This window comes from Acanthaster planci, linkage group LG14 (assembly GCF_054643075.1).
Source record: "Acanthaster planci isolate LZ-2023a linkage group LG14, COTS_SCS, whole genome shotgun sequence".
Lineage (NCBI taxonomy): Eukaryota > Metazoa > Echinodermata > Asteroidea > Valvatida > Acanthasteridae > Acanthaster > Acanthaster planci.
This window is the reverse complement of record NC_141790.1, coordinates 2,355,181-2,373,288: the sequence shown is the minus strand read 5'-3', so window position 1 is coordinate 2,373,288 and position 18,108 is coordinate 2,355,181. Positions and strand designations below refer to the sequence as shown.

General features: G+C 41.5%; 2 protein-coding genes across 4 annotated transcripts in view; one reads left to right on the top strand and one right to left on the bottom strand.

Annotated features, from left to right (window-relative positions):
* Positions 1-5,415, bottom strand: part of LOC110986000 (alkaline ceramidase 3-like) — a 16,365-nt gene extending 10,950 nt beyond the window's left edge. Inside the window, exons 1-4 of one of the 3 annotated variants that reach the window (XM_022247564.2) lie at positions 5,194-5,415; positions 4,184-4,287; positions 3,217-3,342; positions 914-966 (exon numbers count right to left, since the gene is read on the bottom strand). In XM_022247564.2, the coding sequence (XP_022103256.1) occupies positions 914-966; positions 3,217-3,342; positions 4,184-4,286 (282 nt within the window). In that variant the 5' untranslated portion in view covers position 4,287; positions 5,194-5,415. Of the gene's footprint in view, positions 1-913; positions 967-3,216; positions 3,343-4,183; positions 4,288-4,949; positions 5,157-5,193 lie in introns of those variants that run through there. The other 2 variants (XM_087145635.1, XM_087145634.1) reach the window with 2 other exon arrangements.
* On the top strand, positions 5,399-18,108 carry LOC110985998 (cell division cycle protein 20 homolog). Its single transcript, XM_022247561.2, has 11 exons — positions 5,399-5,531; positions 6,827-6,954; positions 7,460-7,682; positions 8,213-8,406; positions 9,717-9,848; positions 10,228-10,424; positions 11,814-11,908; positions 12,963-13,188; positions 13,742-13,867; positions 15,682-15,799; positions 16,453-18,108. Exons 2-11 carry the CDS (start codon positions 6,846-6,848, stop codon positions 16,632-16,634), a joined length of 1,602 nt encoding a protein of 533 aa, XP_022103253.1. The 5' UTR covers positions 5,399-5,531; positions 6,827-6,845; the 3' UTR covers positions 16,635-18,108.

Genomic DNA, 18,108 nt, shown 5'->3' with positions numbered 1-18,108 from the left:
TGAATGACAATTATTTGACATCCCTTTTTGGTTGATCGTATTGAAAAGTGCACTTGATGAAGCATAAAAAACTTTTATGTACATGTACTAAGTATTTGTCGTGGTAAATGAGGGTTCTGTTGAAGTGACATCATTCGAGGTAGACACCGTCCAGTTGGAGACTTTTACGATCAACATTTGAACACAAAACTGTTCGACAAGAAAATTGTTCACTGGAAGACAGCAAAATATCGAGTATTCTGGCAAAGTTGGGCACTCAAGTAGCTTTAACACTTTGGTTACTACCTGGAATGACATCACACTTTAACTCACGAATATGCAAAGTTACACTAGCAAAAAGACAGAGGGGCACCAATGAAGCAAGATGCCCTTAAAAGTGGCAAACAAAGAAAAATGAAAATGAGACTAAATGGAATATACACATGCAGGTGTATTTACTACATTTACATTGCAATGGGCCCTCAGGTACTACATACATGTGAATAGTGAATTATAAGTCATCTGGTTGTACATAATTCTTAAGATTTTCAGTATAAAATCGTCACCCAAGGCATCTCTGCTACCAAGAACCTACAGGCATGTTGTGAGGAGTAGTTTGGTACATTCACTGATAAGGAATGGATTAAAGAAAAGTGATAAAAATTTTAAATCAACCAGTACATGTACATCCCACTCAAATTCAATGCAAATCCTCACACTGTATGGGATTTCTAAGCAAGGACCAAATTCCTTTGAATGTGGCATAACCCACAGCAGGGCAGGAACTTCACAGAGGCACCTGAGATGATTGCCTAGATGCCCCTGGTCTTTGTTTTGAAATACATGTAACCATCGTTCCTGCCCCTCCAAAATGCACGTATCTTGGGACACAGCTGCGACAGAAGGATTGTTTCAAAATTTGGCATTTTCCTACCTGTGTTTCATACAGCAGTGACATATGAAAGAACCAGGACCCAAGACCGACCGCTGAAAACAAAGAAGAACACATTCAGGTTTGGTTTTCATCTGTTTTGCACAGTCAAAGGTTTGGATAACCGACATGGAAACTTGTTTCTTTGGGGTAACAGTCTTTCTGCACTAAATGACTAAACCTTTCTGTGCTAAAGAAAGCCACACAAACAGTATCAATGAGTGAATTTGGGGTTCTTAATCTGAACAAAAAAGCTCCAAAACCAGGGCTTCATTTTAATAAATACGAGGAGAGCTAAAAAATAATTAATTAATTCACTTTGTTGATTTAAGGAGAGCAATTAAAAATTGCTCTCCTTAAATCAACAAAGTGAATTAAGGGGAACGATTTGCTCTCACTAAAAAAAACCAAGTTAATGTAAACATACTGAATAAAATTAACACAATTTAACTTCTTTTACTGAGTTCAATGAGTTAATGCACCTGTCAATTGTAATCCCGGCCCTGGGGGACCCGGGACTTTCGAAAATGTAGCGGGGATGTACCCGGGGATGTCCCAAAAAAAGTGCCCCACCAGCCGGGACGATAGCGGGGACTTGCCCGGGGTTGTACAATGGCTGCCTCGCTGACCCGGGACGATAGCAGGGACTTGGCAGGGGTTGTACAATTTGTTAAACCGTCTACAGCACTGAGCTTCGATATGAAATACACAGTGTTTCCCCAACCCTGACAGATGAAAACCTGACAAAGATGACGCCTCATTTTGGGATCAGTGCGTGCAAAATACATACAGACCTTTCTTTTTTTACAAATATTGTCGCCACTTTGTATGGACTGCTAAATGATTAAAACGTGTGTAATTTAATCTTTCAACCAAGTAGTACTGGTCACGTGTCTGTTTTGGCAACACATTTCAGATCATTGGTTATCTTCTAGATCAATCTTCAATAAACGAATGAAGTGTTGTGGTAATTGTTAATTGTCTCATGTGCTGGCACTGGCCATGGCCACATGTACATAACGAGTGTTTCAATTGGTCAATTGGTCTCCACACAGCGCGTAACAGATTTTGCTATTGGATGAATTTCCATAATTATTTCTGAGACGTCCGCAAAGAAAGATTGTAGCCATTTGGGTCGTCAGCCCCCTGATTCCAGCGCTTTAAATATGCGGACGAATGTTTCGCCAAAGTTTGGGTTAATTATAGCAGCTGCCCCTTGCTTTGCTTTATTTCGGAGGCATTTTACCCGCACTTACGGCGACCGACTCGATGTCATCTTAGCAATGACCCAGAAGAGTAGGGGACTTTTAGAAATTAATGAAAGTTATTAGTTATTTATTTTCAGTTGTACGGCTGTTGCGACAAAACCCCGCATGATGGGGCAGGGATGGTGTGGGGATTGGTCACAACTTGAACGCCCAGCCGGGGTATACAAAAAAAGGTGCCCCGCTCTGGCCAGGCAAATTACAGGGACTTGGCCGGGACTATCATGATGGCCCTGTTTTATCTGCCCCGCTAATCCCCGCTAGTCCCGGGTCCCCCAGGGCCGGGATTACAATTGACAAGCGCATAACTTGACTAGTCTCCTCGCTCGCCCGACAATCCATTTCGCCGCTACAGGGGCTCTGAATTTACTGCGCATGTGCATCCTTTCTTTTTGGTATTTTAAAACGTATTGCACGTCCACTGCAGATTGTATTCATCATCTCTTCCTGCACTCACAATGACCCGTTCTGGGAGAGAGGTCAACCGGGCACGGCCACTTGCGTCCATGGAATTCCATAGGCTCGCCCACATGCACTAGGCCTGCCCACATGCGCTATCACGTTTGTGTGTTGCGGTGCGGGATTCATAAAACACGTGCGCACAACTCAAAGACTTTGATCACCAGCCCTTGTGTTTTAATACATTCAATTTTTTGACTTGTTTGCTACTGTCGACCCAACGAGATTCAAGGGGCTTGTCATAAATCAACATCTGCTGGTTTGAAAAAACCATGCACTCCTTAAATTTTTAAGGAGCGCTTTTTTTTGCTCTCCTTGGAAAACATTAAGAAGCGCGGAGGAGTGCGAGCGCTATCGCGCTCCTTTAAAATGAAGCCCTGCAAAACTAACAGTGCCTTCTAATGACCTCTCGGTAACAGCGCCCTCATTTGTCATGAAAACCACAGAAAACATTTATGAAAGTGAACGTTTCAGTGAGGGCAAACAAAAAGAGATGTCAAATACTTTTGTCACTTTTAAGAGGAACATTCCTAAGTAAAATTTTAAGTCATTGACTCTTTAGGGAAAAAGTGGCCGACTCACAGACAAAGGCCAGACATGCCATGTAGTTGCGCCGCTCAATATGGATCCGTTTTGGTGCGGTCAACTTCGTGTAAACCAAATCCAGGATAGGAATAAAGATAAGCGCCAGGCTGCTCACAGTGTTCCCTGGGGAAAAGGAGTAACACGTGTGAAAAATGATGATTGAATCTATCCACTCCCAAATCTGTTGCATGTTGGCAAAAAGGCCACTTGCTATTAACCTCCCTGGATACTTCAAAAACCCACTTCAAGAAATTTCTTTTGGGGTTTAGAAATTTGGGGGGAGGGAAGACAGGCTGGAGGGGCAAAAAAAAAAAAAAGATGGACTTGCATTCAGGCACAGATGTAGACTTTTTGAGGACTGAAGAAAAATTCCACCCACATATAGATTAGAGAATTGAAAACATGTCAGGTAAGTTGATGATAAGAGGAATGGTATGTGCAAAGATACCATAGGCACACATGTGGATGAATGATCCTTCGATATTTCGGTGATTCAAATGATGCAAGCTGCCATCCCATCTCAAAAAAAAAAACAGGCTGCACTTACAATGTACATGTAGATATGGATCTGTTGGGATGGCTTCTGGGGGAAGATTTAATTGAAAAAGCAGTTGTAAGGTGAACCTATGGGTGAACTAATTAATCTAACAAGGCCAGATTAAAAAAATCCATGTGGCGTTACGACCTCATAAAAAGGAAGAGTGAAAGAAGGCACACAGGTGCCCAATGGTGCAATTTAAGGCATCCCTGAAAAGAACTGGAAAATAAAAAAGGCAAAATTGAGGCAACAAAGGAGAAATAAATGGGACGTACAGCACAAATTAGCTTGAACCCCCCCTCAAATTGACCCTCTCCTGCCATTAATCATTCATTTCACCCCTCCTCCTTCCCCCCTTCCCATAGAAAAAAATCATGGCAATATCCATGCTTCTGGTTTCTAGCAGTAGGGTGGAAGAGGACTTACAGAATTCTGCAATGTACGGGGTCACAACATAGTTGGCTTCACACCAGTCCAGGGTTGAGGTTGGCTTGCCCCAGACACCTTCCAGGTCCTTGATGGGAGCCATCCTGGATGGACATCATGAACAAAGTGTGCATGGAAAGGCTATGATGTATGTAAACTGATGACCAAATAGCCCGCTTTCCTAATCAAAATTTTAGGACCGCCGTCAGACAACGGGGAACTGCATGCAATGTGGACAAAGCAAAGGGATTTTGCCCCATTTGCCACAGAGGGCAGCTCTAGTGTTATACTCAGGCTGATGTGACGTCATGCTGACCACAACAATAACTTGCATCAGTCAGTGTATGCCCAAAACTAAATGTGTTTGGCTAAACTGGCCAATCCTGTAAGCGATCTCAAACTGTAGTTTCCTTTTTGAACTTAACAATACCACAACAGTGAATCAGAGAGGAAAGGTGATTGGCCGATGTCAGAATTATAGACAAGTAATACAATAAATAAGATCAACTGTGCAAAAAATGAGCAGATAAACCAACTGCACCCAATACAATTTACAAAATGTCAAATAATGTGCACTAAGATAGCCTAACACATTAATACACACAACAGCCACCCACGCACAGGTGGTCATTACCATTCATTTGGGTGTATGCAAAATCATATTGAAATCGGAGGACTGAGGACTGTTTAGGCCTAGCGTTAGGGTTAAATTAATTACTAAATTAACTTAAATCTTGCCCCGATTACTGATCTGCATATCATGTACATGTATAATCCATGTCTACCAGCATGACAGATGGAGTGCATGAATAATCCAAAGCACTGGGCCGGCGCCGGCAACAGAAACACAAACACAAACACAAACAGACACTGCCGGTATGTGCCTGAACATGGCCTGACTGATGATGACACATTGTGATATGCTATGCTACATTGCCAGTGGAAGCATGGTGCCTTGGTAGAAATCAATTTGGGCTTACTAGTAATGAAAGTAATGCAATACAAATTACCTGTCCGAGTTCCAGCTGATACGCAGGCTTCATGGACAGAACATCTGTGGCTGTGACCAGACAGTACAAATTCAACTTAACTGCCGGGAACAGATGTGCCACTGAGTGACAGGGTTTACCGCTGCATATTAACTTACGTCACAGAAAATCGATCGCAACATGCCCTGCCGGCATGTTGTGTTTTGACTGTAATATTCAGTTCAGACAGACTTCTTAGTGAGATGTGTGGACAACTTGCGGAAAGAAGTCGGGAAATAACACTCATGCAGCTAACCGGCAGCTGACAAAAAAGCGCTAACACAAGAGGGCGAACTTGTAATGTATTCCAGCGCTTGATGGTAAGTCGCGTTAATTAATGAGTCAAATTTTGTAAACTTAATGTCAGTTTTTACAGTATAACAATCACTATATGTGTGAATTTGTTTTTATTGTGCGTTTTAAAAAGCTTAACACCAGCAGTCACGGAAAAGGCTGCGATCGAGGTCAGCTGTATGTATTCGAAAATCAAATGTAGTGATCAAACCGCGCGGAAATTCAATTCGAAATAGGAAAACGTGTTAAACGGGTTCCCAGACGATACCGCATAGGCTGCATGTAAAATGGAGACACTGAACCGAGAAACCCAACTAGAACACGTGCAGTGCAAAATAAGTTGTGAGATATGTTAAGAGTGTTTTATTCCCCTCCATGATTAAAAAAATTTTGTAATCCAAAATGCTCTTCAAGCTTTCCTACAATCACTAACACCAGAAAGACTCGACACAATTATTAAGTTGTAAGGCAACTTTCAATGCCAAGCCGGCCTTCCCTAGCCCAGGTGGACTCCCTGACCATACTACGTCAGTCGTAATGAAGACAACGTCCAACCTGGGCTAGCCATCCCCATAGCCTCGGGCATACGCTATTTGCAAACCTGTGAAAGCAGCAGAAACTGAGCAGTATTGCAATTTGTGGAGTCCCCATAAAATTATTCGAGTGCAAACCTTTTAAAAATTTTCCTGGTTTCATTCCACTATTCCTCATTCTTAGAGAACATGTGTAAAACTGAAATTTCAGACGTCATAAGGAAAAAAATGTTGCATCCTGACTCTACTTTTCTCACCAAGACATGAATTCTGGATTGAGAAACATTTACCGATGTTGTTGGGAAATACTTTGAAAATTCTCTTCACTCCCCGTTGACTTTGTACACAACTGCTGAAGTGGAGTCAGGATGCAAAATTTTTTCCATAATAAGTACTCCGGCCCAGCAATTCAGGCAGAATTCGAAAATTCCATAAGGCAGCACACTTTCAACAAATTAATGTGTGTACCCAAAATGGTTTGTGATTTTCCTTCTTGTTTATGGTTTAAAGTAGGCTTAGATTTATAAGCATGCATTGGCAACTCAATTCACACCCTGCTATTTTTCAACAAACTGTTTTCCCGTTTGGCATTTTGAAAATGATTCAAAATCATCAATTAGAAATTGTGTCAAATAAATTCTATCTGCAGTAACTGTTTAAACTGATGAGTGTTCCCCTGTAATCTGTTAAAAATATTTCTCACTCTATATAGTTTCCCCTCCTCTGACCAACATTATTTTTTTAAGGAATGGAGTGTTTCAGAAGTTGTTGCTCTTTTTTTTTCCTAGCTGCAAGTACTCAGTAAAGATGGCACATTTCCAGTTTGAGGCAAGTGTGAGTGAGCTGGTGCGTCTAGACGGTCCCATGGTGCGGGCACCGGTGCCCCGCTGGCAGCGAAAGGCCATGGAACGCAAAGGTATGTAGAGTAGGGGCTACCATCAGTGCTGTAGTCAAGACCCCTCGAGATCATTTTCATTTAAGGGCCAGTTAGACCATCACAAGATCAATGCAAGACCTCCAGATTCAAGTTACAAGCTACTCACATCTGCAACAAAAGCATTCATTCGGCATTGCTGTTTTAGTTGTTTGACTGGTCTTGTGCCTGGTCTTGCATCAGGTCTTATGATGATCTCAACTACAGCACTACTATACAACACTGTCAACAGTGATTCAGGTGATCATACCGTCTGTACAGGGTGCTTGAATGGGCTGGTCCCTTTCACAGAATCTTGTCCAGCTTTGAGAAAAAATGCATTGTGGATTGCTTAATTAACCAATATGCATTCTCATTCAGCATGAAGCGTCACACACATGCAAGGTTGGCAGCGAATTTTAGCTTAAATTTGTGAGATTTATTGGCGCATTAGCCACCCTCAGTTCCCACAGACGGTGTCTTATTTCCCTCTCAATTATGTTTTCAGACTCCTGTTGTTGGTCACCGACATCTCCAGCGCCCATGAGCTTCTCGCGCTCCAAAACCCCCAAGTGCACCCCGCTAATGGATTCCTCCCTCCGGGGGGCCAAAACCCCAGCCAAGACCCCCAGCAAGACCCCCAGCAAGACCCCCGGCAAGAAGCAGAGCAAGACCCCTACTGGCAAGCGCCCCGCATCAGCTACTCTGCCACCCAGCAACCAGGGAGATAGGTAGTGGGATATTTAGGCTACACTCTTGTGCACCAAGAGTTTTCCTCAGTGAAATAATGAATGCACTAGATGTACAAGTGAAACACTAATATTTTTTTCCCAGGACACAATTTTTTCAGGCACAATTTTCTGTCAAAGAAGACAGACATGAAGGACAATTCAGCTGGGCTGCAATATGTACTCATTTAGTAAAGAAAAGTTTTGATAATTTTAAAAGATTAATAGAATTATCTACTTATGCAGTTTCTTATTTGCAGGTTACTTTTGTGTTCTTCAAGAGCTTAAAACCCCAAAATGGTTATGCTTCGCCTTATATGGCGTTTGCATGGCAAGTATTTTCCTGAAAAAAAAAGATCTGCCAGTTTTGTAGTTGGGTTGTGGCTGCTTTTCGGTATTTTCTTGAAATTAGGAATTCAGACCCTTGCGGCTTTTTCTTTGACACAAAAGGGGAGAAGTTGAAAATGGATCCCATTCTTTAGGGCTGCAATCCTCTAATTTACACAGACACTTGTTGATTGATCCAAACCCAGGTTCATCCCAAACCGTGCCCTGATGGATCTGGACTTCAGCAACTTCCGAATCAACAACGACGACGAGCCAGAGGAAGGAGAGGATGTGAAGGGGAGGGCCTACAGCAGCACCCTCTCGGAGATGCTGAGCGGCAAACAGACGGAGAATGCCAAGATCCTGACACTCAAGCAGAAACCGCCCAAGGCCCAAGAGGGTGAGAATCGGCATGTCTTGTGTGGAACCGAGAACAAAACAGGTCCTCACAAGTAGGTTGCATGAACATTGCGTAGACTAAGCTGGGTCTAAATAAGGGTGAGCTTGTGTCACCCATAGTGCTTTCATTTGTTTGGATGGGAGAAGTCAAGTATTTTTTTTCTTTGGCTTGTTGGAATCAAACTTCAAGGTAAATAAGTAATGATAAATTGTAGGTTTTTCTCATTATGTTAGAGTGTCTAACATAGACAGATGGGGCCAATTTCATAGAGCTGCTTAAGCACAAAATTTGCTTAAGTGGGTAAAAACTTTGCATAATAAACAAAGGTTACCAGCTCAAACTCTATCTGATTGTCATGCTAACCAGAAAATAGCTAAATACAATCCCTAAACAATATACATCACATGGAGTTTTGGCTGGTTACCTGATTTATCAAGTAAGGTTTTCTTGTGCTTAAGCATATTTTGTGCTTAAGCAGCTCTATGAAATAGGCCTCTCAGGAAGCTGCCACATGTTCTGTGTTCACCCCAGCAAGTTTGCATGAAGTAAGGACTTCAGTTTTGCAGAAATGTTTATATTTAAACCAAATAGACTTGAATAATCTAGAGGCTGGCTTATCACTGTGATGCAACTTGTGAATTTGTCACCAGCTGTCTCCAAAACCACTGGCAATGCTGTCATTGTGACCCACAAGTCAAGTAAATCCCAATAGAAGCATTTTACTTAAATATTCTAACAACCATTGAAAATAAAATCAAAATCAATCCTGGCATCGTTTTTTGCATACACGGGTTGACCTCTGTACCTTTTTCGGATCTATTCATTATATGCTTCAGTGAAAATTTCAGGCTAAAAAGTATCACGTATGGGCCAAGGAATGCCGTCTGGCCTTTGAAGTGCATGTCAAGTATAATTATAGTTCCTCGTAAAGTTTGAGCAAATCCCAAATGCAACATGGCTCTGCAACGTACTTGCAGCATCTAAGTAGAATGCCTCAACACAGACTGGGAAACTGCTTACAGTCAGTAGGGCTGGAATGGTTGTGAAAGTTGGGAGGGAGCCAGAACAGGAGTAGGTCCAAGATATTTCTGGTGGGGGTGTCAATCTTGTTCAATACCTCCAATGGCTTGCTAGAAAGTATGGGAGGGAAATGGCCACCTTTTTCAATGGGTTTGCCCCCCTCTTAGTTTCACCACTGGTGGGTGCAGTGTCTGGTTGGTTAAACGTCAAAATGAATCCCCTCTTGACAGTCTGTTGTGTTGACTAGACTGTGTTTAAACTTGTTCCAGCTTATCTGTCTGTCCACTCAGGTTACTACAACAACCTGAAGGTGTTGTACAGTAGCTCCAAGTGCGACAGCACGACAAAGGCCAAAGCAGGACGCTACATCCCGAAGACTGCCGACAATGTCCTGGATGCGCCCGGGCTGAGAAACGACTTCTGTAAGAATGTGGAACTCATTTCGGGGGGACTAGAAAACAGATTATATCTGTTTGTGGTGGAGGAGTTTTTCAAACCTTTCAATTCCCTTCACAACATACACATTAACTTGTAAAGTGTGTAATTAACATTTGCTCAACAATTTTCATTTGATATAATTTGATATATTTGATATCCATGAATGAAACGATCCCTTTGTGTATGAAGCACCCATTACAGGAATTTGTTGAACGGAATGCTTCAGTGCGAGTTTGTGTTCTACTGTAAAGTCTTCACATTGCCATAAAAGTTACCCGAATAATCAAAAGTTGCTGTAATGTCTTAACTCTAGGCTTTTTAGTAATATGAAGTTTGAAATTCTCCTTGCCGATCCCTACACAGACTTAAACCTGGTGGACTGGGGTTCCAGGAATCTCTTAGCTGTGGCACTCCACGACGATCTATATCTGTGGATTGCCTCCAGCGGGACCGTCGAGCACCTCCTGAAGCTGGATGACCCTGAGGACTACCTCTGTAGTGTCTCCTGGATCAAGGAGGGCAATGTCCTGGCAACGGGGAACGCACAGGGACAAGTCCAGGTACTTGTTGGCCTGTGATGAGGCACTTGGTTAACATGGGCGTTGCTTGATTTTTCAGGGGGAGAGGCAAACCACTTTTTTCCCAGGAAACAGTTTCAAGGGGCTAAAGCACTTGGCTAAAAAGAAGAACAAACAGAGATATTGGCAAATGGGAAGAGCCAACAATATAGGGCTGGATAGCTAAGTTGGTAAAGCACTGGTAGTGTTCCAGGGGTTGCAGGTTCAAATCCCACTACAGTCAATTTCTTTGTTCATCTTTATAATCATTTATAAGCACCTAGTCAGTTTCCCTTTATAGCTTTTTCCATAAAATATGTTCAAAAAGCCTCTTTGAGTGATCCCTGTTCACCGCGTCCCAGGTTGTATCGTGTCATTGGGGTGTGATCCCCGGCTACATGGTGTTTCAGGTTTAATGGCTTTCTGGAACAGCCACCAACATTGGGCTGGATAGCTCAGTTGGTAGAGCACTGGTACAGTGTTCCAGATGTCGCAGGTTAAAATCTTGCTTCAGTCAATTTCTTTGTTCATCTTAATAATCATTAAAAATAAAATCAGTTAACAGCTGGAAAGGACTAATTTTAAGTTTTTTTCAAGTAAATTGGTGATTTTCATCCCCGACATCTCCCTTTTTCATTTCCCCTCCCTTTTTTCTCTTTGATATCGTAATTTTTTTGCACGATAACGAATCAAAATGGACCCAAAATCTTTGCAGGGTCTGACTGAACCCATCTGAGAGGGGAGTACAACATTTTTTGGCATAGCTACAGTAAAAAGCTGCTCTAGGGGAAATAAAACAAGCAAAAATTGCCTGCACCTCAATACGATATGTTGGTTCTAGTCCAGTTGCTGACAATTTTCTACAGCGTCTGGACTAGTAACATCAGCTTGAGGAAGTGCATGAGTTCGTTGTCAAATGGTGCTTTAAAAAAGTTTCTTCCCTTTCTTTTCTGTCGTATTCATGACCCACTCTGTGCAAACGAGTCTTAAGTCACCAGAGCCACTTTGGAGTAAAACTGAGTGATGCATCAAAACAAAAAGCTCAATTTTTTTCTTTCCAATACACATGAAAACTCAAAAGGTGGCTCAAGACTCATTTGCACAGAGTGGGTCACATTTACAGTTCTACATTCAGAGGTACTTGTGATATACATGTAGTAAAACTTCACTTACAGCAATTCAGGGTGCATGATCTGAACAGTTAATAGTGTCTATGGGGGTCAATAGTGTGAAAAGAAGGCGTGTTTGACAATGTCGGCAGGATAAGTATATGCTGGTTGATGCACGAGACTTGAATCTGCATTTTGCGCAAATGAGCTTTTGTTATTATTTGCCGACCTCTCCCATGTGTTTTGGGAATTCATTTAGCTTTACTGCAATTTCTTTGTGTAGTTGTGGGATGTTGAGAAATCGAAATGCCTTCGCACCATGGACGGCCACGCTGCACGTGTAGGTTCATTGTCATGGAATGAATTCATCCTCACAAGGTACACAGATTAGTTACAGTGTATAATCTGTACAGTTAATCTTTTTTCTAGAATTATTCATATTGATATACATGCATTGTCTTTTTCCATGAGGCTGGTTGTAAGATATTATTCACTGTAACTGACTAAATTTCTATTGATACTTCCAGTTACTTTGAAAATGTTCCAGCAGAATAAGCAAGAGGTTTTTACATGCACCTAATATGGACGCTGTCGTCTGCCGGCTTGTATTCTATATCTTTCAGATAATGTAATTTTTTCTGGTTCTGCACCGTTTCATTCTGCCTTCAACATATGTTCCTGCAATATTGCATGCATTTTACAAACATATCTTTGGTAAGAGGTCACAAAAACATGCCCCCTGCTGTCGATTTCACGAAACTTTACACAATGGCATAACTCCACTTACACCATATTTTATTGCATAAGTTGAGCAACAAATTAAGACCAATTTCATGAAAACTACACACTGCACAAGTCTGTGACTTATGCAACAAATTAAGGCGCACCTTTTTAGTCATTTAGGTGGGGTAAGTTGCGCCAAACGAAGTGCAAATGAACAATTTGACTTGCTTATTGGGTCCAATTAAGCCTCATCATTGCTGAACTTACGGATTACACGAGAAACAACAACTTTGTTCTAGAAGGTAATAATAAACTTGTTTTGCTGTAAGAAAACTGCAAAACTTGTCTGGTTCTGACAAAGAAAAGAGGAAAACTTTTTCAAAATGGCATGCAGATGTGATTCAACGACTGTTTGATGACTGCTGTTATATTGGATACGAACAGCCTTCATAAAAGCCTTTTTTGTCCTCGTCCAAGAAATTTAATATTTTTAAAACGTGGTGCATCTTCACAGCTTTTCATGAAATCGAACGTAAGCATATTGTAGAGCTGCGGCATAAATTTGTGGCACAAGGCCTACGCTTGGTTCAAAGTTACGCCACATTTTGTGAATTTGGCTGCTGATGGCACCAAATTTTGTAAGCAACAGAAATTTACCCAAGATGGCATTTTCGAGGCTACCAATTGAAATTTTTGTCCCTCTGCTCAGTGGGTCGCGCACGGGCAAGATCCATCACCATGACGTGCGAGTGGCGGACCACCATGTCGCAACCCTTGACTGCCACACCCAGGAGGTCTGCGGCCTCAAGTGGAGCCCCGACGGCAAATACCTCGCCAGTGGGGGGAACGACAACCAGGTTAACGTGTGGGCCTCCGCGGCTGGAACAGGAACAGCCCCCTTATATTCCCTAACACAGCATCAGGCTGCAGTAAAGGTGAATGACTTTGTTGACAACCTCCATATATTTTCACTGCTTATAGACGGCAATGATCGTCTTCGTTATTTGGTGGTGTTGTTTTCCATACAAAGCTTATGGGGACATAAAGTGCTCTGTTGTTTCACTCAAACTACATCCAATTCATGTATCAAATGCTTTTGGGTATTGAAACATTCAAGAAATTGATAACCGTTGGGAAAACACTACCAACTTGACTGGGTCCTTTTTACTGTGCTTTGCGTCATATACCACGTTTAAGTTAGCAATACTAGTAGTATATTTGTGAGCATGTCCCATTGATATAGAGTGCTATAAAAAGGGGCCAATTATACTGTTTTTTGACTGTTATAATTTTTTTTTCCATCCTTGACTATTCAAAGCCCGCTGAATATGCAAACGAAAATGCAGGCTACAGCTGGTGAATAACCACACAGCAGCCCTTAACAATCCATGTTACACCAAACAAAAGCCGACATTATTTAAACATATCATGTTTGAAATGTATGTAAAATGAAAAAGCAGTGACTGCTGTTTGGACATTTCATGGCAGGCTCTCGCCTGGTGCCCATGGCAACCGAGCATCCTAGCCAGTGGTGGAGGAACGGCCGATCGCACCATCCGCTTCTGGAACTGCAACACCGGCCTCTGTCTGAACAGCGTGGACACGGGATCACAGGTATTAAATGACATCAACACCATCAGATGCACCACAAATAAGTGGCAGATAACGTGTGCGGTCACAAAACAAAGTGAGAAATACCCTCATATCCCATGTATGCGTTTGAACTGTTTGTAAAGTTTTGCACCTCACATATGAATGTTGCCTGTCATTGCAACGTGTCATCAACAAGAATTAGGCTGTCCGTCCTAAGGCCAATTGTTCTCGTATTTTCAAAGACTGAGAGAACAGTGCATTTTAGCCATTCTGGGCTCACAACAAATTGAAAATATTTGAAAATCACAGAGGATCATTTGCAGCTATCCAGAATTACATTGCAAATGGCAAAGATCTGTGAACATATACATCTCTCTACTTATTTCTTTCCTCACCTTGACATTTACCAAAAGGCAAACCTACCTGTAGAATGGGACTTTTTGCCAGATTTAAACTCAGATTTTAGCAATAAGCCTTTTGCGAGTTACATTTGAATAAAATCTGGTACACTGAGTTCTTTTAATCCACGTGAACAAAACAATTTGAATTCTCCATGCTAATGCCACAATTCCTATACCTCGTGATTCAGGGCAAGCTTAGTTACATAAAAGAAGCCTTGCAACAATACATGTACACTGCTCATTGGATAAGAAGGGCACAAAGGAACCAGTCTATTCCAGAGATTGTGGTTGCTGTGCAAAAGCTTGCCTCGAATCAGGTGTAGTACAGTGGAACGTCGCTATACTGAACATTCGGCTGTACCGAACACTGTCCTTGGCTCCCAATATTTTGTGCACAAAACCTACTGAACACTATGTAGTTACAAAAAACCGAGATTGGCTACAGCATGCTTCAGAGATCGATCCTGAGCAGTAGCTACACGACTTTCGGGATAAACTAAACATCAATTTTGTAACTCAAGGTTTAATAAAAAACAAAAATAATTAACAGATACATTTCTAGAAACCTCAACTGTGAATGCAATGGTAAAACATTACAAAACCAGCGAATCATCAAGAGGGTGCACTTCAATTAGACAAGAGAAGGCCCTATTCAACATGCCAACAAAACGTTCGGCAGTTAATTTCGCTATACCAAACGACTGCTGCACCAAACATTTAGCATGCACCCCACCTTGTTCATTATGGTGGCATTCCACTGTAACAGTGTCTTTAGTCTGGGTAATTCAAATTGTTATGTTTATGTGCAATCAGATAACTTGGTGTACCAGATTTTATTCATAATTAACTCGCAAATGGCTTATTGGTGTGCTGACGGAATCAGACAACCCAAACTTGACTTGAATGCTGGTATACATTTGAATCTACAGTGTCCAATCTGGGACTAGATTGAGCTTTGCGGTAAGAGTACATGAATCAGACAGATTCACAGAGAGGAATTATACGTGGACTTTTCACGTCTTCCAGAAGATTATAAATGAAGCAGCCAAGTGGATGTAAAATGACTTGTTTCACATTGTTCATGGAGTGCACTAAACGTAGTTGGCCATGCAAACCTGTAACTCAAACCATCCAGAAGGTGGAGCCTGTCTGCAACCTCTAGCCTAAGGCCGATTTATCCTTCAGGTGGAAACAAAAGCGAAGCACATTCAACATTGAGAAATTGGCACTGAAATTCACTTAAGTTGATATGTTTTCAACGCTTCAACATTGCGGCTCAAATGTTTGATCTGACCTCAGAGTTTGAACCAAGTATGAACGAGGCTTCACACAGGACCAAACACTCATCAATAGTTGAAAAATGAAACTTGAGCAATGGGTTCGTGTAAATATTTGACAGTTTGAGAGGATTCCTATATCTGTGTATATTCTCAGGTAAGTTCCATCCTGTGGTCTGCCGCACACAAGGAGTTGATATCCAGCCACGGCTTTGCCCAGTACCAGCTCAGTATCTGGAAGTATCCCATGATGCAACGCATTGCTGACCTCAAAGGTAGGATCCAGTTGCTGTCCCAAAACCACTGAATGGTCACATCCAGAACTTACTTCCAGAACTATGCCTAAACACATACATGCATTTCCAACTGCAAAGGACCTTACCGTAGCTGTAGACTCAAGAATTGGATATGGTATAATTATAAACCACTGCCAAAAGAAACATGGGGTTGTATCACAGGCTACTCTTTGCTGTTGTAATGTAGTTCCAATGAATGCACCTTAGGTTTACTTGAGCCTATCCTGGAGATAAAATGGCTTACCCTCCTAACATGCCTAACTCCACCTTGGGTCTATTTCAGGGAAATGGCATTCTTGGATCCCTGAGAGATGAGGAGATTTTCCTTATGACAAATCAACTTCAACACATATCTGAGTGACAAGACTACATGTACACACACCGGTACATACATGTGAGCAATGTTGTATTCGAGCCCATCACAAGTGCCTGTAAGTTCACAAGTTCACTCACAAGCTTTTCAGATGAGCTGTGACAAAAGCATTCTTTTGTCATTGTTCGCCCTGTTACTTATGGTTAGCTTTGTGAAGGGACTTGTGACTGGACTTGTGAAGGACTCGAATGCAACACTGGATTTGAGTTCACTTGTGGGGGAAAAACCATCAGTTAGAATTGTGCATTTGCATTTCCAGGTCACACCAATCGCATCCTGTCCATGTGCTTGTCGCCCGACCAAACCATGGTCATGTCAGCTGCTGCGGATGAGACTCTGCGACGATGGTCCTGTTTCACCAGCGTCGACAGCAAGCAAAAATCGGTCAAAGGCGGCAAGACGCGCACCAGCCACGCCCTCTCGGTGGGCCAGATCAGGTGAGTCCATGCAGGAAAGGAGATCTATGCACAGAGTGCATGTATACGTGCAGGTGATGAATATTCATAATTGCGCTGACATTGCAGTGTGCACATTCTGTACAAGATATCTTGTTTGCATTTGAAATTTCATACGAGACAAAGTGTACTAAAGTATTTTTTGTAACAGAATAAATGTGATCTGCTCAGCTTTTACATGCACACTACAGTAAACTTAATATTTGACATCAATTTTCATGAGTTTACTGCAATTAGTCATGCATTGTGACTCTCTGCTCACTGCATGGAAAGCCATTGTCTGGTACTGCCACAGATTTAAAATGCATTCAGAGAAAAGGGACCAGTCTTTGAAGAAAGGAGTGACCAATGCAAACATGCCATCCGTTGGAAAAATCAACCAAAAATATATGTGTGTGCTTTGTACAAGTGTATATTTGAAACTTTGTATATTTTGTTTATTATAAGTATGTAAATAAATTAGTGGGCTCACTGTCTATATTAAAATACAAACAAGAAAAACAGAGTATGTAAAACTGGGGCCAAAAAGCAAAGAAAGTTGCCAGCTGAAGAAATTTCTCAGAGTACATGACTGAAGTGTTTTGCACCAGGCGATACAAACTAAAGAAAAGTTATTGGGTTGTGTAAAGATGTTTTAAAAGGAGCATAAACAGAGGATTTATAAAACATTTCTCAAAAAATGTACTGAAATGCATTCTTGTGTGATCTTTAAAAAAAGGAGGCGCGCAGCAGATTAAAAAACCCCAATGAATACCCAATAAAAAAATGAGCGATGTTGTTTCCTTTAGTGCATCAGTTGATAAAGACAAGGTCAATATAACATTCAAAAGGTTTTATTTCTTTACATTTGTGACATTGTGAGTGTGAAAAAAGTGAGTTGTTTGTACTTGTCAAGTTGTGGTGCCTCTGTACATGCTGGAATTACAAAAGTCAAAATGAATCGGTTCAGATCGGCTCTATTCTAGTAGCTCCAGTTGGTACAATTCTGACATTTTGTCACATAGTTATGATTTCATTGTATTAGTGTCAGTATTTGTTTTTGGTTTGTGTTTGAATATTGTGAAAACCTACTGTAGAAACGAAATGATTTTAGAAGAATAACGCAATTGACACAGATAGTTTGACTAACATGTAGAGCATGATGGTGCTGCCACGTGCATACTTCATGTACAGAGTACCAAAGTGAATACGTCACGTGCACAGTTAGTGTGTAAAAGGCATTAGCGCGAGAACCAGTGTGTGAACCAACACACACGCGTACTCCATTCGTTTGCACTGCACTTTCTGGTTCACAGTGACGTCACACTTCAGTACTCTACATGCAGTCCACAAACTTACTGTAAATTTATTTTATGGTACATGTAACTGTGAAAACAGACTTTTTTTGTGAAAGAAAGTGTGTATAATTTGTCAGTACCTCCATGTATGGAATAAAATTAATATATCTTTGTGTAAAACTA